Raw genomic sequence first — 24,794 nt, forward strand, 5'->3', positions numbered from 1 at the left:
ATTTCTCACAGTTCTGGAGGCTGGAAGTCTAAAGTCGGGGTGCTAGCATGGTCTAGTTCTTGGTGAGGGCTCTCTTCCTGGTTATGTCCTCACATGGCCTTCCTTGATACATACCACAGAGAGCAAGCTCCAGTCTCTTTTCTTATCCCATCATGGGACTCTACCCTCATGGAAACCTAATTACCTCCCAAAGGCTCTATATCCTAATACCATTCCTTTGGGAGTTCAGGTTCCAACATACGAATTTTTGGGGAGACACAATATATAGCCCCAAATGGGAAGAATTGCTATGATACTCACAGTGCATCTGTGAGCAGTAAATAAGATAGTATCTCTAAACGCCTGGCATGGCATTTAGTATATAACAAATGTTCAGCAAGTGTTATATATTATTATTATTATACTATTGTTGAAACTATTATTTGGATTAAAAAGTTCCTCTACTGTTTCTTCTGCATTTTTTTTTCAGTTCTGTAATTGCCTTACCCACATTCACCAGAGAGGAACTTAAACTAAAAGTCATTGATCTTCCCTTGTACAAATCTCTAGCCAAAGTACCGCTTGCACGGACTAGTGCCACCAGCCTCTAACATGTAGCTATCCGTCCTCACAGCTAGTCAGCATTTTTTTGTTCTTAATATTTATCCCATGTATTAATGTAATCACTTGTGTACGTGCCTATGAGTTTCTGTCACGTGTGATTCATTTTGACACTGTATGTGCCCGTTTTCAACTGTATCACTAAAGAAATAGAACCAGGATCAAAGCCAAGTCTGAAGGATTCCACAGTAGCCCTGGGCATAAGCAAAGATCCTCCAAGGCTACACACAGGTAGAAATAGTTTTAAAGGACTCAGTGTCCACATTCTTCAATGCCCTCTTTTTTATAACTGCCCTACTTAATTGCCCTACCTGTCCAAGGCTGGAGTTGTCAGTTTTCCCTTCCCCATCTCATGAAGTCTCTTTTTTTTTAATTGACAAAATAAAGACATGTCTCTTATCCATTCCAAACCTGCTCCAATGCCTCATCGTGAGGTGCAAAATATCTGAAATTCCAAACCTGTAGACATTTCAAAATACCTTCAGTTTAGCTATCGTGCATCCTCATTCCCCAAATGTCAGATAATATATTGTTCCCAGGGAAACCCCTTGAAGGGGAAAGTCAAAAGAGCACTGACAAGAAACACAGAAGGACAGGGAACTCATGTCATTACAGCAACAAACTTGAGTCCAGCCATTGGGTTTTGTCTGACGGACTGTCCTCCTAAATATATGCACTAAAATTAAAAGTGCAAATGAGGTTAGAAGCTACCAGTTCCAGTTAAGATGGCATAAGAATATTTCATCTTATCTCCTCCTTTGGTTATAACTAAAAATCACAAACAAAACGCATAAAGCAACTATCTATGGGATCTGAAAAGTTAAGAATAGCAGGCAGCTTGGGAAGGGATATCAAGACTTAAAAAAGAGTAATACAAATATCAAATCATTATGTTGTACACCTGAAACTAACACAATGTTATGTCAATTGTACCTCATTCATTGAAAAAAAGAAAAAGACTAATTAGGAAGTGAGTTTTCTGGCGTTTTCCTTTTTCACCCATATTTCCCAACATAGAGTCTGGGCAGCAAAATCATAGAACTGAGCTACAGGCATGGCCAGGAGAAACTCTCTCCCTGGTCAGAGGGAAGGGAGGGAGGAATCCTGCAAAACAAAGAGTGGGGAGGCAATCCTCCAAACTGTTTTCTCTCTTGACTCTCCTCTAGAGGGAGGTCTTAGTTCTGGAGCTGTACTCACACAACAATGGGAGCAGCTATGGGCTGGGCTGCCTGTTTGCCCTGGAGGAGGATATGACAGTGAAAGATGCTGAACCTACAGCTTTGTGGACACAAAGGACCAGGAAGAAGAGTCCCTGGGAGTCAGAGAGTTTGGAGAGATCACAGAGAGAAGAGAGCTTGAGGAGAAAATCCCATAGAATTGTGTATTGAGTCCTGGACTTACCCCCCAGAGATACATGCATGAAAATGACTTGAAACAGAATACCAAGTCTTTGAGAACTGAACTACAATGTATTCCATGGCCCAATAGTCACTGGGAGGCGAATATGTGTGGAGGATCCAAATAACACCACAAAATCTTTGAAAAGTAAGCTGACACATTGGAACTAAAGACCACAGAAAGTATATTGGGACTTGTGACCTAAACCCAACTGGCTCAGTTGACTATGAAGAAAAACAAATGCACAAAAATTAACATTATCCAGAGATTTTTAACAGGACCCAGAATTTCATAATATATTCAAAACACCCAGGATGTAATCCAAAATTAGTTGACATACCAAGAAGCAGGACACTTTCAGCAACCCCCAGGTGAAAAGATAATCAGTAGACACAATTTGTGAGAAGACCTAGATACTGGAATTATTTGACAGGCCGTTGCAGCAGCTATTACACCCATGCTCCATGAAGTAAGGGTCAACAAATTTGAAATGAATGGAAGGGTAGAAGTTCTCAGTAGGGAAACAGCAGTTATAAGAATCAAATGGAAATTTTAGAATTAAAACATATGATAATTTTTTTAAAAGGCTACTGAATGGAAGAATGACGATGACAATGAAAAGAATCAGTGAGCTTGAATATAGATTAATAGGCATTGCCCGACTTGAACAATAGAGAGAAAAACGATTGAAAAGAATGGACATAACTTCAGGGACCTATTAGATACTATAAAAAGGTCTAATGCTGATGTCATTAAAATCCAAGAAAGAAAGAAGAATGAGATTTGTACAAAAAATTATTTAAAAATTAATGACTCAACTTCTGAAATCCAGTGAAGACTATAAATTTAGACTTGAGCTCAGCACAACCCAAACAGGACTAACTCAAGGAAAATCATATATGTACACAAAATACTCAAACAAATAGGGTTTATTCTGGTAATGCAAGACTAGTTGTACATTGAAAAAGTAATAAATGTAAACTCCACATTAACAAACTAAAAAAAACCCCACATAATCATGCCAGCATATGTGGGAAAACATTTGATAGAATTCTACATCTTTCATGACAACTCTTCAGGAAACCAGGAGGAGAGATTCAGTTTAAGGAATTATCTGATTATGTCAGCCCTGCCAAAAATATCCTACCTTTCTTGAAGTCAACTGTGGCACATAACATAACTAATCACAGGAGTGACCATCTCATTATACTCAGATTTCATACCCACATTCAAAAATAAGGAGATTATATACCAGAAGACTAGAATCTCGGAGACCATCTCAGAATTCTGTTTACCATAATAAGCAATGAACAGTATGAAGCCAATATTCTGAAAACAGTACCTTGTACAATAGCTCTAAAAACATCTAACAAAATATGTGCAAGGTATATAAATGAAAATTATAAAATGCTGATAAAAGAACCATGGCAGACCTAATAAATGGAGAGATAAACAGAGTTCATTGTTTGAAAGATTCATTATGTTTAAGATATCATACTGGTATCTCCCTAAATTGATCTAGAGCTTTAACATAATTCCAGTCAAAATCTTTGAAGGAGTTTTGACAAGCTGATTTTAAAACTTATATAGAAAGGCAAAGTACTAGAACAGAAAAATAAATTTGGAGCAAGAACACAGTTGAAAAACTCATACTACCATATGTTAAGACAACATAAAGATGTCATAATCAAGCAGAGTGTTTTTGGTTTGGGGATAGACACAAAGATCAATGGAACAAAATAGAGTCCAGAAATAGACTTACATGAATATGGTCAGTTACTTTTTAACAAGGTTGCAAAAGCAATTCAATCTTTTCAGCAAATGGTCCTAGAAAATTGGACATCCATGTGCAAAAAGAAAAAAATACTACTTGACCTATACTTCACACATTATGCAAAAATTAACTCACTATAAATCATAATAAAATTAAAAAAGTCTTGGGAGACATTATGGAGAAGATCTGTGTGTGTGAATAAGGCAAAGAGTTCTTATAGGACACCAAAGTATGTTCCATGCAAGGCAAAATTAATAAATTAGACGTCATCAAAATTAAAAACATTTGCTCTGTGAAAGCCAATGTGAAGAAAATAATAAGACAAGTTATGGACTGGGAGAAACTACTTCCAAATCACATATTTCACAAAGGACTTGCACCAGAATACATAAAGGAGTCTCAAATAAGAAATCACACAATGTAAGGGAAAAAATGGGCAAAAGATATGAACAGACACTTCACCAAAGTAGATATACTGACAGCAAACATGTTAAAAGATGCTTATCACTAGTCATTAGGCAAATGCAAATTAAAACTGCAATGAGATACCGCTACACCCTTATTGGAATGACTAACACAAAACAACAACACAATTCAACCTGGCAATACCAAATACTGATGAGCTTGTGAAGCAACTTGAACTCATATATATTGTTGAAGGAAAAGCCAAATAACATAGCCATTCTGGAAAACAGTTTGGTAGTTTCTGAAAAAGCAACACATACATTTTCCAATCTAGGTATTTATTCTAGAGAAATTTGCTTACAAATCCTATAATCAAATGTTTAGCAATAATTTTCATAACTACCAAAAACTGGAAATAAAAAATGACTTTCAACAAATGAGTGAATAAGCAGATTGGGGTACATCCATAAAATGAAATACTATTAAAAAGTAAAATGAAAAAAATTGATACATGTAACAACATGGATGAATCTTAAAGGTATTATGCTAAGTGAAAGAAGTCAGTCTCAAAAGATAATGAAGCATAGTATTCTATTGTGGGAAAAGCATGACTGTAGGTTTGGAGAGCAGATCATCGGTTTCCAGAGGTTTGAGGTGGGAATGTAGATTTCACTACAAAGAATAATATGAGGATATATTTGGGGGGATGGAACTGTTTTATCCTGATTGTGTTGGTGGTTATACAAATCTATGCCTGTGTTAAAACTCATAGAACTATACACAAGGGGGAAAAGTGAATATTGTATAACTTAATAAGTAAAAGAAATAAATAACAGAAAGATTCTTATTATGGGAACATATATCAACACACTAATATAAACTGAAAAATAAAGTCAGCCTCTTTCTGTCAAAAAGTAACTCTAATTTGGCCAATTAACTTAACATTGGAAAGTGACTTTACCAGTAAGGTAAATTCTCTATAAACTGAAGGAATCAAATCAATGGCTCCAAAGTTTTAAAACATATATTTAAAGCACACAATAGTATGATAAGTTATTGATTGATTGATTGATTGATTGATTTAAATTCAATTTAGTTAACATACAGTGTAGTATTGGTTTCAGGGGTACAACCCATTGATTTATTACTTACACATAACACCCAGTGCTCATCCCAACAAGTGCCCTCCTTAATGCCCATCACCATTTAGCCCATCCCCCACCCACCTCCCATCATATCAAAAATATTGTGTCATTGGGATGCCTAGGTGGCTTAGTGGGTTAAGCGTCTGACTTCAGCTCGGGTCATGATCTCGTGGTTTCTGAGTTGAAGCCCCACATGGGGCTTTGCACTGACAATGTGAAGCCTGCCTGGGATTCTCTCTTTCCCACCCCCTCTCTCTGCCCCTCCCCTCCCCCCAAATAAATAAACTTAACAAAATAATAATTAATTGAAATTAACAATACATCTGTTTTCCAAATTCTTTCTGAGTATACAGGATTAAATAAAGTGCCTCTAAGTGAAAAAGCCATACGTTGACCTTTGATAAAACCTGGTAAAGGTCTGAGAAATTAAGATCATGAAGACTTTACTGATGGAATAACAAATTCAGATGCAAGTACAGTTCTTTCCAACTCTGTGCTTTCAAAAATGGAAGGAGAATCTAATAAAGTTGTCATCTAATCATTAGAAATAATTTTTAATGATAGGTTATTATAATGTGGATTTTGACATTAAACTGGGAAGTTGTTCAAATAACTGAATGCCATTACTCTAATAAAATTCTTTCTATTCCCTGTACTTAATTATGTGAATAAGTTCTAAAGCACAATCATCTAGAAGAAAAAATACAGGAACGGAATATATCACAAACTCTGTTACACTGTACACAAACCAGTTTTAAAAGAAAGCCAACCATTCCTCTAACACATCAAGAGAGGAATCTCCAGGGGCACCCGTGTGGCTCAGTCAGTTGAGCATCAGACTCTTGATTTTGGTCATGGTCGTGGGATCCGGTCATGGGATCTCACAGTCATGGGATCAAGTCCCATGTCAGACTCCACACTAAGTGTGGAGACTGCTGAGACTCTCTCTCCCTCTCTCTCTCTGCCTTGACCCCACTCGTGCTTTCTCTCTCTCAAAATACATAAATAAATAAACATTTTTTTAAAAAGAGATGAACCTCCAGCAAATGTCACATTTAGTAATTACAAAAGCTTGTAATAGATTTAAATCATAATTTTTATGATAAATTAATCAAAAAAGAAGTTGTTGACACTCGGAATCTCATGACTGAGGGAAAATGTTTCGAAGTAATACAGGGTTTAGTTCTAGAGATGTATGGTAGTGTGATAGAAAATAATTCACAGCATTCAAAGAGATTACACTAGAATGAAATTCTGTAGAAGGAAAATAGAAATAAGAGTTCAGGGAGAAAGAGAATCAATGTAATGTCCATTGACTGTGAAAAGAAGAGCTTGTAATTTTTGAATGGTTGGTGAAACCCCCCTCACTAAGGTATTTAAATTCCTTTGGACACATTTAAAAAAGTAATATAATGGTTTCATTGTAAAATGTCAATTATTGTGATATCTTTTAAATTACACTCTTTGCCAACTACATTCATGATTTAAAATTTTTAGACAGTAACTTCAAATTGTGCAATTTGAATGTTTTCATTCAATCGTGTATCGTTTTTCAAAATCCTTTCAGGGTTCCACAGGCAAAAATATTTAGAAGACCACAGCTTTAAAACACTGTCTTACACTACCTCCTCAATTAAAATTTAGCTCATGGGGTGCCTGGTTGGCTCAGTCGGTTTAAATGTCCAACTTCGGCTCCGGTCAGATATCAGGGTTTGTGGGTTCGAGCCCCATGTCGGGCTCTGTGCTGACAGCTCAGAGCCTGGAGCCTGCTTGGGATTCTGTGTCTCCCTCTCTCTCTGCCCCTCCCCCATTCACACTCTGTCTCTGTCTCTCCCTCAAAAATAAATAAACATTAAACAAAAAAGAATTTAGCTCATTTTGTTTCAATGGGTGCAGGGCTTCAGACACAAAATAAACATACAGATTGAACAGATGAAAAGGGAGACTGCAATTACTTCCCAACTGCTGAGCTCAATGGAATTGAGGTTATGAAGATGGCAGTGCTATTTGGCATAATGAAATTGCAATTTCAAAAGAGATTCACAGATTTTGATGTGCCAATCCCGAACCACACATTAGTTTCAGCGGGCGGCCTAGAGTTCAGACACTTGGATGGCTGAGTTACTAGGCAATTACTACATCATTCTAGTTCAATTTCAAGGAGAACTGATTGAGCTTAAGAAACTATATCCACCAAAAAGACATAAACAGGTATCCCTTCTTGGGGACTTTTGAAGACAAATACAAAACTTAGAACTAAGTTAATATTTCAATCATGTGAAGGGAAAAAAAAAAATCCCAGCAATTTCTTTCAGCTACCTGGTTCTGTTATGATTAAATTGACCACCCTTGGGGGATATAAAGCTGAATTTAGAATTAAAAGAAAGGATGTTTTGAATGGTTCAGGGTGTGACAGAGGGGCATTCTTGTTGCAGTGATCAAAGTGATTACTGACCAGAAACGCTTAGAGGTATGTACTTATATATGTTGAAAACATCAGACCTTTCCTTTGTAGCTAAACATTTCTGTATTTGATCATAATCTGTAAGTCCACAGATTTCTGATTGTGAGGCACGATACTGAACAAAATGTGGATATCCTTGGTCTTGAGCCACTGAACAAAATAATAACAGGGCTCAGTCTGTGCTCTTGGGCTTCTGAGTCATCACCCTCTAAGCTGTGCGACCAACTTGTAAAGAGAGGAAGAAGAACGAAATGCAAGTGAGGGCAGGCACCTCCTTATTTCTGTTTGAGGAACCACTGTGCTGCCTCAAGCAAAGCAGTGTTTGGCAGAGAATAGAAACCTAATCTCAAATGATCTATAAACAAAAATTACTGAGCCCAAAGAGAACAGGTAGTATTTAGGCTCAGTGAGAAATCTATTTTGTTTGGCACTGCTTCTTCTGGCTGGGTATGTGGCATAGAGAAATCAAAACAAGACTGTGGTTCTCACAGAAAAACAGTGGGAACCCACCAGATGAGCATTTCTTACAGTTCAATAGATAGAAAGAAGTTGTTAGGGACTTTAAATAATTAAAAAAACAAAAACAAAAACAAAAACCTTCAAGGTTCAATTCATAGCAGAATGAAATTCAAGTTGATCATGAATTTTATTAAGAATTCTTGGGGCGCCTGGGTGGCTCAGTCGGTTGAGCGTCCGACTTCAGCTCAGGTCACGGTCTCGCGGTCCGCGAGTTCGAGCCCCGCGTCAGGCTCTGGGCTGATGGCTCAGAGCCTGGAGCCTGCTTCCGATTCTGTGTCTCCCTCTCTCTCTGCCCCTCCCCCATTCATGCTGTGTCTCTCTCTGTCTCAAAAATAAATAAACGTTAAAAAAAAAAAAAGAATTCTTCCATGTCCTTGAGTCTCTCACTACCCCAATAACAAGGATAATAATAGCTGTTACTGGTATAGCTTCTCTTTCGTACCTTGTCTTTGGCTACTCACCCTAACGGTCTTACAGACAAGTGTTTAAAAGAACGGAGAGGAGATATCTGGGGGAACAGCATGGCAGGCAGATAGAACAGAATAGCTAGAACCTAAGAAGCAAAAAGGAAAGTATTAAGGGAGGCGTCGGGGGGGTAAGACAGGCAGATAATGTAGGGCCAGATGTATGTTGCTCTGAGAAGCACTAGTTGTATTGAATTCTGTGTGACTGGTGCTCCCCTGGAGTTGTGCAATGCAATACTGACGGGTGGCCCTGAAGGTTGTAAGGATGGTGGCTCTTAAATTGAATGAGATGGGAAACCTTTAGAAACCTTGGAGAGTAGAGAGGTGAACATTTAAGTAGCAAAAAAGAACATTTCGTTTCTGTGTGGAAAATAGCAAACAGGAGCAAAGGAAGCAAGCAAAGAACTAATAAGGAGTTGGAAGGATAGTCCAGGGACAAGTTGAAGTGGCTTGGGTCAAGTGGTGGTTATGGAGGTGGTGAGCACTGGTTGGATTATGTATATATTTTGACAACAGAGCCAATGGAATTTGCTGATAGATTAGCTATGGTATGAGAGAGAGAGAATAGGGTCAAGGATGACCTAAAATTTTTGGCTGGAGCAACTGGAATAGAAAAATTGTTATTTATTAAGATGGGGGAAGCTGGGAGAGAAGCAGGTGTGGGGGCAACATCAGATCAGTTATGTACGTGTTATGTTTAACATGCCTTTCAGACACTCAAGTGGAAATAAATAGAAGGCAGTGTGTGTGTATGTGTGTGTGTATGTGTACGAGAAAGAGAGAGAATGAGAGAGAGTCCTAAATATGCATGCAGTCCCAAAGTTCAGGGAAGATTCAGGCTTGAGACTCACATTGGTAGTTTGTGCATGAAGCCACAGCCTGAATCAGATCACTAAAACAGGAAAGATCCAAAGACTAAGCTGTAGGGCACTCCAATGTTTAGAGGTGATAGAAATGAGGAGACACATCAGAGGAGGCTGAAAATGAGTGGCTTCTCCCTGGAATCCAAGGGAAGAGAGATTATCAGGGAGGAGGGAGCAATTAAATGTGGCAAATGCTGCAGGAGGTCAAGTCAGAAGAGAAGTGAGAACTTTCCATGGGATTTAGCAACATGGATGAAAATCCCTGGAGACCTGGAGAAAAGTAGCTTTGTTTGAGAAATGGAAGCGAGGACATTGGAATATGAGTATGAAGCTTGGGGAAGTAGAATAAAATTTGGGGTGAAATATAGATTTAAGAGTCCTCAGTACTTACATGGCCACAAGCAAGATATTTCCTAGAGGAAACATACAGAATGTTAAGGAAAGAAGGTTGAGAGTAGAATGTGTTAAATGCCAAAACGTAAGGAGTCTGTAGAAGAAAAGGAAAGAGTTCAGAGAGTGGCCTGTGTGGTGGGAAGCAGATCAAACAGAGCATTGGTCTAGAAATCAAAGGCAAAGAGAGTGCTACAAATAGAGAAGTCAATGGGACAAAAGCCTTCCCAGGCTTTTTGCAGGGCACAGGCAAATTGTATACATCCTCCCCCACTATCCCTTGTCTCTGCCATTACCAGACATAATACTTATAGTAGATACTATCAGTTTCCAAAGCTAAAGCAAGTAAGTGCACACTCCAGCCACCTCACTCCTCTAGTGGGATAATTCTGAGCCATATGTTGTACACTATTGCCCAGATTTTCCCAAGAGATTAAGCTCTCCAGTAGCCCACTATGGTAGCTGGTTTAATAATTTACTTTTGTTGGCCATCTTCCCTTCCCTAAATCACATCTACCCTCCCTCATTGTCCCATGCCTCTCTCAAATACACCATTTATGCTCCAACTCTTGTCTCAGGCTCTGCCTTCTGTGCTTAGATTCTATTTCCCCACTGGTCTATAAGCTTTTTTAAAAGTGTGCAGGTCATCTTTCCTTTTCCAGTTCCTGGTAAACTGCCTGGCATACAGAATATACTTCTAAATATCTGTTTAATTGAAGCATTCATATTTGCATAGTGTGTTATGGTTGGCAGAATTCTTTCAGATACATTCTCTCCTTTTGCCCATAAAACAGTTATACCACCCAGGTGTATAATAATAAGTATTCCTATTAAAAAGGGAGGAGGGGCACCTGGGTGGCTCAATCAGTTGAGCATCCAACTCCTGGTTTCAGCTCAGGTCATGATCTCACCATTTGTGAGTTCAAGCCCCATGTTGGGCTCTGTGCTGACAGTGCAGAGCCTGCTTGGGATTCTCTCTCTCTCTCTCTCTGCTCTTTCTATGCTCTTTCTCTCTCTCAAAATAAGTAAATAAACTTAAAAATCAATGGTGAGAAAAGAGGGGATAAAAGAGTTTAAGAAACTTTCTCAAGCCCACACAATTCATAAGTAGAATAGTCAGGGCTTGAACACCATTCTTCAGACCTAAGTTTGGTGCCTTTAAAAGAAACATCTAGTGCTCGCTTCGGCAGCACATATACTAAAATTGGAACGATACAGAGAAGATTAGCATGGCCCCTGTGCAAGGATGACATGCAAATTCGTGAAGCGTTCCATATTTTTTGAAGATAAAAAGCTTCTGCACAGCAAAGGAAACAACCAACAAAACTAAAAGGCAACCAACGGAATGGGAAAAGATATTTGCAAATGACATATTGGACAAAGGGCTAGTATCCAAAATCTATAAAGAGCTCGCCAAACTCCACACCCGAAAAACAAATAACCCAGTGAAGAAATGGGCAGAAAACATGAATAGACACTTCTCTAAAGAAGACATCCGGATGGCCAATAGGCACATGAAAAGATGCTCAACGTTGCTCCTCATCAGGGAAATACAAATCAAAACCACACTCAGATATCACCTCATGCCAGTCAGAGTAGCCAAAATGAACAAATCAGGAGACTATAGATGCTGGAGAGGATGTGGAGAAACGGGAACCCTCTTGCACTGTTGGTGGGAATGCAAACTGGTGCAGCCACTCTGGAAAACAGTGTGGAGGTTCCTCAAAAAATTAAAAATAGACCTACCCTATGACCCAGCAATAGCACTGCTAGGAATTTACCCAAGGGATACAGGAGTACTGATGCATAGGGGGCACTTGTACCCCAATGTTTATAGCAGCACTCTCAACAATAGCCAAATTATGGAAAGAGCCTAAATGTCCATCAACTGATGAATGGATAAAGAAATTGTGGTTTATATACACAATGGAGTACTACGTGGCAATGAGAAAGAATGAAATATGGCCCTTTGTAGCAACGTGGATGGAACTGGAGAGTGTTATGCTAAGTGAAATAAGCCATACAGAGAAAGACAGATACCATATGGTTTCATTCTTATGTGGATCCTGAGAAACTTAACAGAAACCCATGGGGGAGGGGAAGGAAAAAAAAAAAGAGGTTAGAGTGGGAGAGAGGCAAAGCATAAAAGACTCTTAAAAACTGAGAACAAACTGAGGGTTGATGGGGGGTGGGAGGGAGGGGAGGGTGGGTGATGGGTATTGAGGAGGGCACCTTTTGGGATGAGCACTGGGTGTTGTATGGAAACCAATGTGACAATAAACTTCATATATTTAAATAAATAAATAAATAAATAAATAAATAAACATTAAAAAAATCCTATTATTTACAAAATAAATAAATAAATAAATAAATAAATGAAACATCTACATATGAAGGAAAGAAAATGTTTCCTTAGTTTAAATTTGAATAATTTAAAACTGTAAATGTAGGAAAATTTGAAGTTCTAAGAAAACCCCATTTTATTTGACTATTCATTGTAATGAAAAGTTCCTGGCTAGCTCTTAGCAACTTCATGATGCTATCTATAATCAAACTTTTGCCAGTGTCTCTGGCAAAACACTGACACTAATTACCTCAGAGAAATAGTATTGCATTATTTATCCCAGATGAATCCACAAGTCAACAGGAGAAATTCAGAGTGTAAGTTTTACCAAGATCCCAAAACTACCCTTTTGCTGCTACTGGGCTGAAATGGTTGCTCTCAGGGACCAGAGCTAAAAAAGGCAAATAAGATATGAGGAAAAGGAAAAGCGCAAGGAAAAAAATAAATAGCTGAAGTTCTTTCACGGCCGGGAAGATTTCTCTAGACCTACAGAAATACCATTTAAAAAAGCCTTTTCATATGTGATCACAGAGAAGGTAGAGTAAAGGATTAGTCAGAAAGCTCAGAATGATTGATGGGCCTTGACCTTTAGCCCCTGAGTTCTCACAACTCCACTACGGAAACACACACAAGTGTTTATTTTGAAACCTCTGAAGAACACTTCCCACAGCGTTGTCATTTAGCACATGACTTACTTTACAGGATGTAGCATCGCTAAAAGACAGAAAGGACGAGACAACCGTGTATCCTTCTATATGACAACAAAATATCTTCAGAGTGTTGACTGAAGGATGCTAAAATAAGAATGAAATTCACAGAGCTGTGCCTTGGGAAAAGCAGCTGTTACAAGTCATGGGTTTAGGTTCAATTCAGTCTGAAAAGACATTCAGAAAGCTCCTGTGAGTAGGGGGCTGTAACAGAGGGTAGTGCTCAAGGATTAATAATTGAATCTCAGGATAGTCCCACGATGGTGGACTACTGGGCAGATAATAGGGCCGGGGCGGGGGGGGGGGGCGGCTAGATTTAAAATAACCTTGAAATGATTCCCCTGACCCTTTGTTTCCTAATTAATTAAATGAAGATGATAATACCTCAGAGATCTACTCTGGAAGCAAGTGAGCTAACAGCTATGAAGGCATTCTGGAAAGGAGAACGGGGTCCATAACGTAAGGGGGGGAAATTACTATTTTCTTGGGGCAAATTATTCACAAGTGGGAAAGAGAAGACTAAAATGGTAATTAACTTTTAATGACCCTTCATTTCATGGGTTGAATAGGAGCCTGATGCCCAACACAAGTTCACAGGGCTGAATGCCTACAAAATAGCTTTTCTCTTCATCTTTGCAGGTGGGATCCTTCTCTTTTTTGGATCCTCAGAATTCCTTCATGCAGTTGGCTCCCCTCTACTCCACTGACATTTAACCTGCGTCCCTTTGTAGTTTCTGTGTGACAGCATGTATAAATGTAGTCACTCATACTCTTCTTACATTGGTCCTCACATAAGGGTGGACCAGATTAGGCTTAATACTCCTTAAAAGTAGGAAGCATGGAAATTATTATCATTGATATTATTAAATACTTTGCAAAACATAAAACATTAAACCAAGGCTTCTCAAAAGCAGCCCTTTTGGTATTTGGGGCCACATAGTTCTTTTGTTGTGATGAGCTGTTTGTGCATCGTAGGAGGTTACACATCATACCTGGTCGCTACTCACTAGATGCTGGTACCAACTCCTTTCTGTATGTAGAGCTGTAACAACCAAAATGTCTACAGAAATTGCCAAATGTTCCTCAGTGGGGCTACAAAGTGACTCTTGGTTGAGAACTCCTGCACTAAATGGGTATAGACTAATATTATGATTATTGTGATTACTTTTTTTTTTTTAATTTTTTTTTAACGTTTATTTATTTTTGAGACAGAGAGAGACAGAGCATGAACGGGGTAGGGTCACAGAGAGAGGGAGACACAGAATCTGAAACAGGCTCCAGGCTCTGAGCTGTCAGCTCAGAGTCCGACGCGGGGCACGAACCCACCGACCGCGAGATCGTGACCTGAGCCGAAGTTGGATGCTTAGCCGACCAAGCCACCCTGGCGCCCCTACTTTTATTTTTTCAGATTCCCTGGATGATGCTCAAAACAGAGCAGGTACTCAACTGGTATTTGTCAAATAAATGAAAAAATGAGAAAAGGACTTCATTAGTTGTATTTACAAGTGGCCCTATAGCATAAACCCTTATATGATTAAGACTATATTATATAACAAAGACTTTTCTAGTTGGCATTCATATTCTTAGTACGTGAACACATATTTAGTAACCATGTGTGTGTATGCTAGAAATTATGTTCTCAGGCACACACAAAGATCATAGCTAGCAGTAGCTCTCTCCCTAGGACATGTATCATGAACATATCTAGGATTGCTACATCCTATTTATCCATTAAGCACGAGACAGAACAATTATTTTAAATTCTAGGAAAATATTGCATCAAACACTTTTTTATCAGGTTTATTTTCAGAGAATTAATTCTACGCAGAGAAAATATTACAACAAGAATTCTAAAAAGACTATGACAAGCAGAGGATCTCAGATCCTCATAGGAAATTTCTGTCTCTTTAAACATATGTTTTTGGATATAAATGCTTCATCAAACTTTTTGAGATTAGAAAACTTATATTTTCTGATATCTGGAGAACCTATCTATATTCAGTGGCATTTCAGTCTGAGCTATTAAATAATACTGATCATCTTACTTTGATTTTCAAGAAACGCTTTAACCATCAGCGTTAAGGAATACCAATGATGTTTTGATTCTTAAATTTTCTCTATGGATTCTTAAATCCTGTACCAATGGGCTACATTTTCCAAATGACTTCTAATAAAGACAACTAATAAAGTGTTCTTATCAAAACAGGGGCAAATGTAGCTAAACAAGATAAGATGTGAGGGACTTCTCTTTCAGATACACTCACTTATCATTCTTGTGGTTTATTGCTATATACCGTCTTTTGGATGGAAACCCAGCTTAACATCAAACCTCTACTAAATGTTGTGTTAAAAAAAATAAAATAAAACAAACTTCTACTCCTGGCTTCAGTGTAGTAACTTCCAGCAGGTCTATGCCCTCATCAAGTAAAGCTAGAAAAGCCAGATAAAACAGAAGAAACATCTGTGTTAAGGCATCTTATAGCTCTCGAGACTGTTAGGACGTGAGTGGCCAAGATCCTGGAGAGAAAATAACTGTAGAACAAAGAGTGTACATTCTGTGGATATATTTTCCACTTATGGAACTTTCCAGTTATTGGCATGGTGCTATAAACTGAGAATCTGGACACAGCACCTCTGCAAAGAGGCAGAGAAACCAGTAGAGATCTTGGCATTCCCACAGGTATAGAGACACAAAAGTTAGAGTTTGGATACTGCCAAAGGGATGAGGTATTAAGGGGCCATGTATGTGGTGAGAAAGGAGACAGAGACAAGTAGGCCTATCACTTGGAAGGATTTTCCCCTTTCATTTTCCACAAAGAGCAAGAGGCTAAAGACCTCTGCAATATAAAATGGAAATTCCAGCAATCTTATTGTTCTGAGAAGGGAAAAATAGAATTTGGGATTGCCCAAGGAGGAAAAGAACACAGTAAAAACCCAGTTTCTCATTTGGGACCACAGGCAAAGTGCACCCTCAGACTTAGGACAAACCAGAGGTAGGTAGATGGAGCCTTATTAAAACAGCAAAGTCAGTCAGTCTCTGTTGGATCCAGGTGATCTGTTCCACTATGTGTCTAGTCCTCAAGAAAGGTCTTGTTGCCCCAACTGTCAGCCAACAGTCTTTATCTCCTTCAGATTTTGCTCCAACCGCAGAGAGCTGCCTCACCCAAAGGTACACCCTACCCAGAAAGGACCACAGCAATGACTGAGATGGGATTGTAAAGAACCAGCTATTTGGGCCTAATATGGAACACCTTTCTCAGATCATATATACTCCAGAGCTTCGCATGGATTTAGCAAGAGACTTTGATGGGCCTGGATCAAATTTCAATTTCTTCTTCTCAATCCTGTTTACTCTCCCTCCTTTACACAAGTGCTGATGCCTAATGAATATCCTGTACAACAAACTCCATCTCAATGACTGCTTCTGAAAAACTCAACTTGTTTGTGACAGTCTCAGGAGTGATCCAAGAGAGCATGTGGTAACATAGGGTTATTGATCTGGATTACTCACTGCTGTGAAAGTGTTGTCATTCCTGGTAGTTAGGGCAGACATTCCCTGACACAATCAGGCAGTCCAATTGTTAAAACCCTCATCAGAGGTGAATTGGAATAATGTACCTATGCAAAGGAATGCACTGAATGGGGTTTGAGAAGTGAAAAAAAAAAGTAACTATAAGGACAGTGAACTGGATGCCTTACTGCTAAGCATCAATGACCTAGAAAACAATAACTCAAAGCTACAGATAATTGTAACTCATGTGTGAAAGCCAAAAAGCCTCTGCAGTAGCTTAGAAAGAGGCTCTTACAACACCGTAGCTGGAGAGTCTAGAAAACAGAGGACCAAGCCCAAGAATTAATAGAATGTTCAAGCTCTACTGAAGGATAAGCAGCTAATGAAAGCAGATCTTTTTGGCAATGTAAAGCCTGAATTAGGGAGTTTAGAAAGAAAGAAAGAAAGAAAGAAAGAAAGAGAGAGAAAGAAAGAAAGAAAGAAAATGAATGCTGACACTTGGAATAAGAACAGCTGGGAATATCCCTCTGATGTCTTACCTCTAGCTGACATTGAGGCTCTACATAAGCAGGAATTGAAGGCTAAGGCAGAGTTGTAAATCACCAGCGTGTTTAAGTCCTACCACAATATACACACAGAACCCATTGGAAAAGGGTGGGAGACTTATTGGTTCAAGGCATTTAAAAAAATATCTCTCCAATCAACAACTCACCACTGAGCTGCTATCTGGGTAAAACTTTCAATGGCCAGACATGACAAAGAATACAAATGTTACAATACAAAGTTAGTTTAGGGAAATCACTAAACAAGTAACTAGTAACAACACCAACTAGTAACAACAACAAATCCTGGGGAGAGGGAAATTTTGATTTGAAGAGTTGTACATTATATTATTTAAAATATCCAATTTTCAACAACAGCAACAAAATATGACAAAGAGACAGGAAAGTGTGACTGATATGTAAGGAAAAAAAACAGTCAATAGAAACTGTCACCGAGGAGGCTCAGATATTGGACTTACTAGACAAATAATTTATATCAGCTATGTTAAATATATTCAAAGAATTAGAGAAACCCATTTCAAAAGAACTAAAGTATAATAACAATGTTTCAACAAATAGAGCATTAACAAAGAGATATAAATTAGTTTTTTCTTAAAAAACATGAACCAAATAGAAATTCAGTAGTTGAAAAGTACAACAATAAAATGAAAATTTCACCAGAGATGCTTAACAAGCAGGGTTGTGGGATCGAGCCCCATGTTGGGCTTTGCACAGGACATGGAACCTGCTTAAGATTCTTTCTCTCTACCCTTCTCTCCAGCTCACTCTCTCTCTCTCTCTCTAAAAAAAAAAAAAAGAAAAAAGAAAAAAGAAAAAAAAAGAAAACAAATAGCACAACAGAAGATGTAGATCCTCTCTTATCAGTAATTACATTAAATGTAAATGAATTGAACACTATAGTCAAAAGGCAAGGATTTGCCTAGTGCATAAAAAACACTATGCAACTATATGTTCAACACATATTCAGAGACACAAATAGGTTGAAAGTTAAAAAATTAAAAATTTGAGGGGAGACTAGATGGCTCAGTCAGTTAAGCCTCTGACTCTTGATTTGCTCAGGTCATGATCTCACGGTTCATAAGTTTGAGTCCTGCATTGTGCTCTGCACTGATAGTGCAGAGCCTGCCAGCCTGCCTGGGATTCTCTCTCTCTCTCTCTCTCTCTCTCTCTCTCTCTCTCTGACCCCCTCCCACTCAGGCTCAGTCTTTCTCTCAAAAATTAATAAATAAAAATATTTAAAAAAAGAAAAATTTGAGATGCATACATGCTTACATATATTTTGCTGTTGTTAGATGTAATGTTCTACAGATGGCTAGTAAATCAAGTTGGCTTGTATTGTTTTTCAATTCTTCTTCCTTATAGATCTTCCACCTAGTTTTTCTATCCACTATTGAAAGGGGAGTATTAACTATTATCTATTTTTCCCTTTAATTCTATAAGTTTTTGCTTCATATATTTCTGAGGTGAGGTATATTTCATTAGGTTATGGCTTCTTGATGCATTGATTCTTGTATCATTTTTAAATGTCCTTCTTTGCTTCCAGTAATAATCTTACTGCAAAGCTATAATAATCAATACAGTGGATACTCACATAAGAATAGACATATCAATAAATGGAATAGAATTGAGATTTCATACATAAACCCATACATCTGTGGCCAATTGATTTTTGACAAGGATACCAAGTCCATTCAATGGCGAAAGAATTGTCTCTTCAATAGTTGGTCCTGAGATAACTGGATGAGGTTAGACCCCTACCTCATACCATATATGAACATTAATTCAAAATGAATTGATGACCTACATATGAGAGCTAAAATCTTAAAACTCTTAGAAGGAAACAGGAGTAAATATTAGCAACCTTGGGTTAGACTACAACTTTCTAGACATGACATTAAAAGCAGAAGTGACAAAAGATAGATAAGTTGAACTTCCTTCAAAGTTAAAAAAAAAAAAAAACTTATGTGCTTCAAAGGACACAACCAAGAAAAGTCACTTGAGGGGTGCCTGGGTGGCTCAGTTAAGCATCCAACTCCTGACTTTGACTCAGGTCATGATCTCATGGTTGTGAAATCCAGCCCTGCATCAGGCTCCATGTTGACAGCCTGGAGCCTGCTTAGGATTCTCTCTCTCGCTCTCTCTCTCTGCCCCTCTCATGCTTGTGCTCTCTCTAGCTCTTTCCTCAAAATAAATAAATAATCATTAAAAAAAAAAAAGAAAAGTCTTGAAAATCACTTGGAGAAAAAAAAAAGAAACAGGAAAATCATTTGAAAAGACACTCCACAGAACATACGAAAATATTTGCAAATAACATATCTGATAATGGGCTTGTATCCAGAGTGGATGAAGAATTCTTACAATTCAACAATTTATTTTATTTTTGTATTATTTTTTTAATGTTTATTCATTTTTTTTAAATTTTTTTTTAACATTTATTTATCTTTGAGACAGAGAGAGACAGAGCGTGAACGGGGGAGGGTCAGAGAGAGGGAGACACAGAATCTGAAACAGGCTCCAGGCTCTGAGCTGTCAGCACAGAGCCCGACACGGGGCTCGAACCCACGGACCGCGAGATCATGACCTGAGCTGAAGTCGGCCACTTAACCCACTGAGCCACCCAGGCGCCCCTAATGTTTATTCATTTTTGAGAGACAGAGAGAGAGAGACATAGCATGAGTGGGGAAGGGGCAGAGAGAGAAGCAGACACAGAATCCGAAGCAGGCTCCGAGCTGTCAGCACAGAGCCTGACACGGGGCTCGAACTCACAAACCGGGAGATCATGACCTGAGCCGAAGTCGGGTGCTCAACCGACTGAGCCACCCAGGCACCCCTAATTCAACAATTTAAAGACAAATTACCTAATTTTAAAATGGACCTCTTATTTGAAAATATATTTCTAAAAAGACATATAAATGGCTAACAAGCTTATGAAATGTTGAATTAACTCCATAATTAGTCATTAGCAACATGTAAAACAAAACCACAATGAGATATCACTTCCTACCCACCAGGATGGTTACAATCAAAAAGGATAAAAAGTGTTGGTGAGGATGTGGAGAAACTGGAACCCTTCTACACTGCTGGTGAGACTGGCATTTCCTCAAAATGTTAAACGGTTATTACTAGTCACAGCAATTCTACTCCAAGATACATACCCAAGGGAATTGAAAACATATATTCACATAAAACTTGCACATGAAAGTCCACTGTAGCATCATCATTCATAATAAACAAAAAGTAGAAACAACCTAAATGTTCCTCAATTGATGTATGGATTTAAAAAAAAATAGTATAATCGGGTGCCTGGGTGGCTCAGACGGTAAAGCACCGGACTTCGGTTCAGGTCATGATCTCACAGATTGTGGGTTCAAGCCCCGCATCAGGCTCTGTCCTGACAGCTCAGAGCATGGAACCTGCTTCGGTTTCTGTGTCTCCCTCTCTCTGCCCCTCCCCCACTTGCCCTCTGTCTCTCTCTCTCAAAAATAAATAAAAGCTAAAAAAAAAAAATGTTTAAATAGTATGTTCATACAAAGTAATAGTAATTGACAATAAAAATGCATGAAGTACTGATACATACTGCAACATGGATAAACCTTGAAAACTGCTAAATGAAGGCAGCAAATCACCAGAGGTCCCATATCGTCTGATTCCATTTATGCAAAATGGCCAAAATAGGCAAATCCATAGAATCAGAAAGTAGATTAATGGTTTCCAGGGAGTAGCAGAGGAGAAAATGGCACTACTGATAATGCGTATGGGGTTTCTTTTTAGGGTGATAAAAATATTTTGGAATTAGATGGCTGTGATGGTTGCACAACTCTCCAAGTATACAAAAAAACAGTTAATTATACATGTTAGAGAGTGAATGTTATGGCATATGCATTATATATCACTAAATATTATGTTTTTAACATAATATAGAGAAAATTGTATCATCTCACAAGTGTAGAAAATGCATTTGATAAAATTCAAAAACTACTCATGATTTTTTTTTTTTAAGTTTATTTATTTTTGACAGAGACAGAGTGCGAGCATGAGCTGGGGAGGGGCAGAGGGAGAGGGAGACACAGAATCTGGAGCAGGCTCCAGGCTCTAAGCTGTCAGCACAGAGCCCGACGCGGGGCTTGAACCCACGAACTGTGAGATCATGACCTGGGCCGAAGTTGGACGCTTAACCGACTGAGCTACCCAGGTGCCCCAACTATTCATGATTTAAAAAAAAAAAAAAAAAAAAAAAAAAAAAACCTTAGCAAACCAGAAATAGAAAGGGCTTCCTTAATCTGACACAGATATCCATAAAGTCTTTCTGCAAACATTATAATTAAAGGTGAAATATTGAAACCTTTCTCTGACAGAGGAAAAACAGAAAGCATAATGATTAGAAAGGAGAAAATAAACTACCATTTGTAGATGACATAATGTGTACTTAGAAAATCCAAATGAGAGTTATAAAAATCAATATGTGATTTATTTGTACACAAACAGAAAAAAAATTTTTTTGAGTTTCTATTTACAATGACATCAAAAATATCAAATACCCATGAATAAATCTAAGGGAAGATGTGTAGTATCTTTCTGGTTGAAATTGCCAAACATTTTTGAGAAAATTTAAGGAGTAAGTCATTAAAATACTTAATTAAAGATTACCATAGTATATCATTTTGATGGTTTGGAGGCCTCAATGTTGTAAAGCAATTCTCCCCAGTTTGATTTATGGATTTAATACAATCCCAATTCAAAACAAAACAAAAGAAAACAAAAGGCATTTGTGGCAACTGCAAGGTGATTTGAAAATTTACATAAAATGGAAGGGCCAAGAATAGGCAAACCGTCTTTAAGAAGAAAAAGGCTGAAAGACTTACACTATTAAATTTAAAGACTTATTATAAAATGACAGTAGTCCAGACAGAGTGGTAATGGCTTAATTCTATGTCAAATAGAGGGTCTAGATATATATGTACATATCATCAATCACTTGACTGATAACAAAGGTGACATTACAGTGCAGAGGGGAAAGACAGTACTCCAAATAAATAAAGGGCAGTGGGGTCAATTAAATATATGTGCAGGAAAAAAAAGTTAATCCATAGCTCACACCATACACAAAAATTAGTTCCAGAATATGGTAGGTATAAACGTTAACGCTGAAACAATAAAGTTCCAAGAAGGAAACATGGGGGGTGGGGTGGGGGAAAGCTTCTATGTTTTGATGTAGGCAAAGGTGTCTTATATAAGATATCAAAAATGAATCACAAAAGAAAGGGTTGATAATATGAACCCATTAAAATTACAACCTTCTATTCCACAATAGACACTAATAAGAAAAGCAAGCCAACCAAGTGGGAGATAGTCACAATACATATTCCCAAGAGTTGACATATCCAGAATGCATAATGAAATGCAAATCAAGAACAAAAAGGGAAACTTCCCAATCAAAGATTGGACAAAACACTTGGACAGACACTTCACAAAAAGGAATATTCACATAACTAAAAGTTTCAGAAAAATCAATCTAACTCATCAGGAAAATGCAACTTAAAACCACAAAAGATCACAGCACCATGAGAATTGCTAAAATGAAAAAGACAGCAACAAGTCCTGGGGAGGATTTAGGGCAACTGCAACTTTCAAACATAGCTGGTAGGAGGATGAATTGGTACAACCACTTTAAAAAACTCTGCTGAATAAACCTATGAGCATGTTCAAAGGCATGTACAAGAATAGTCATGGCGTCACCATTCATAATAGCTAGAAACAACTCAACAATTTATCAACAACTGAATAGAAAAAATATATTGGGATATAACCATATATTAGAATACTAGACAACAATGAGAATGAAGGAACCACAAAGGTGAAAACATAACGAATCTCTCAAACATAATGTTGAGCAAATGAAGCTAGATACAAAAGGAGTCCATCCTGCTCAATTCCAATGACGTGAATCTCAAAAGTAGGCAAGCCTATGTAAGATGGCAGAAGTCACCTTAGATTGCTTCTCTCAGAAGAGAGGTTTCTTTTGGGTTTCTTTCAGACGGCTGAAAGGGGGCTTGAGAGATTTTCTGGGATGCTGGACCTGTTGTGATTTGCTTCTTCCACTTACCTAATATTTTCAAGGTTAATCCGTGTTGTAGCATGTATCAGTACTTCGTGCATTTTTACTGTCAATTACTATCCCACTGTATGAATATACTATTTTTTTTTTAAATCCATACATTAGTTGAAAAACATCTGGGTTGTTTCCACTTTTGGGTTACTATAAGCAATGCCACTTATGAACATTTATGTATAAGTTTGGTGTGATCTATTTCTTAATCTGGGTGTTGCTTATAAGGATCTGATCACTTTCATAAAATGTATTGAAGTATATATTATTTGTATATGTGCTTGTATGAATAGCATTTTTCAATAAAATTTTTTTTAATGAAATGAAACACAGACACCTACATTGCTTTCCTTTTTCCTGTTGTGGTGAGAAGCAAATCCTGCTGACGTTGCTGCTTTCGTTTTGGACTCTAAACTGGGAGCATGTGAGGAAATCCGGCCAGGAGGCATTCACCATCCCTAGGACTGATTCACAGCCCTCTTTTGCAGCCTCACAGAAGGACCTACAGGGCAGGAGTCCATGACTAGAAGGAAAGAAAAGATGAAAATTAATGTTTTTATAGACTACTTCCTGAAATAACAATGAAATTAAAGAAAAGCTGGCCGCCAGTGCTGAGATATCATCTTAATCTATATTTAGTGTAGTCAACAATTTAAATTTCCACATTAAGTCCTAAAACAAGGATTTCAGCCACCCTATTATCATGATTCTAGGGACAAGAAGCTAGTTCCATAACATATCAGGTCACTATCTCTTGTAGAAGTATTTATCCCAAATGATTTTTTTCCCTCAATTTCGTGTGCTGAAGTAAAACTGTCAAAAAAAAAAAAAAAAGAAAGAAAGAAAAAAGGAGCTCTAGTTAATCTCAAATGGAGTAAATTAACATAGAAATGAAGGCCCCAAATTGGAAAAGCAGAAGTAGGTCACAAAATAGGTTAATCTCATTTCTTCATCTTCCCTTTGAGAAATTAAAAGTATCTTTGAGAGGCAGACAGAAAGCTGTGCCTTAACCTCCACAGCCTCCCCAGAAAAAAAGCAGAGACAAGTGGAAATTCAGTTATTTATCTACAGTAAGAAACTATTTATCTTCGGTTTTTAAAGTTATTTATCTTCTCAGATTTCTCTTTTATCTTTGGCAAAACAGAAAAATGCAAACAACTGTCTGCTGTTGGTAAGGATAATGATGCTCTGGGAGCCTGTCTCTACTCAACCGCCAGGCAATCGAACACTTCTGGATCAGAATGCTACAACACGAAGGCCAGGGACTTGTTCCCTTCCAGGTACAGGTGGCATTTCCTACTTTGCAGCAATAAAATGTATCTATCTCTCACCCTGGCTGGTGATCGGGCTAAGCCATTTCAAGTGGTTTTAAGGAAACTGGGGAAAAAAATACACATGTCAGTCAAGGCAAAGCACACACTGTGGCAACCTTAAACAATATCTGGTTCAAACCCTTATTGGAGATAGGCCTAAGAAGATTCTGGGACACGCTCAAGAGCACAATCTTCTTAATGGCAGAAGCAGGAAGAGAATCCAGGTGT

At 38.0% G+C, this 24,794-nt stretch overlaps 1 protein-coding gene and 1 non-coding gene across 6 annotated transcripts in view; one reads left to right on the top strand and one right to left on the bottom strand.

Annotated features, from left to right (window-relative positions):
• CORIN (corin, serine peptidase) overlaps positions 1-24,794 on the bottom strand; it is a 251,746-nt gene that overhangs the window by 133,282 nt on the left and 93,670 nt on the right. For all 5 annotated transcript variants that reach the window (XM_049632007.1, XM_049632004.1, XM_049632005.1 and 2 more), the window contains exon 5: positions 23,595-23,776. In XM_049632007.1, coding sequence (XP_049487964.1) covers positions 23,595-23,776 — 182 coding nt within the window. The remainder of the gene's footprint in view (positions 1-23,594; positions 23,777-24,794) is intronic.
• On the top strand, positions 11,197-11,303 carry LOC125924047 (U6 spliceosomal RNA). Its single transcript, XR_007458233.1, has one exon. It is a non-coding gene; the product is annotated as a U6 spliceosomal RNA (small nuclear RNA).

Source organism: Panthera uncia, chromosome B1, assembly GCF_023721935.1.
Source record: "Panthera uncia isolate 11264 chromosome B1, Puncia_PCG_1.0, whole genome shotgun sequence".
NCBI classification, from domain to species: domain Eukaryota; kingdom Metazoa; phylum Chordata; class Mammalia; order Carnivora; family Felidae; genus Panthera; species Panthera uncia.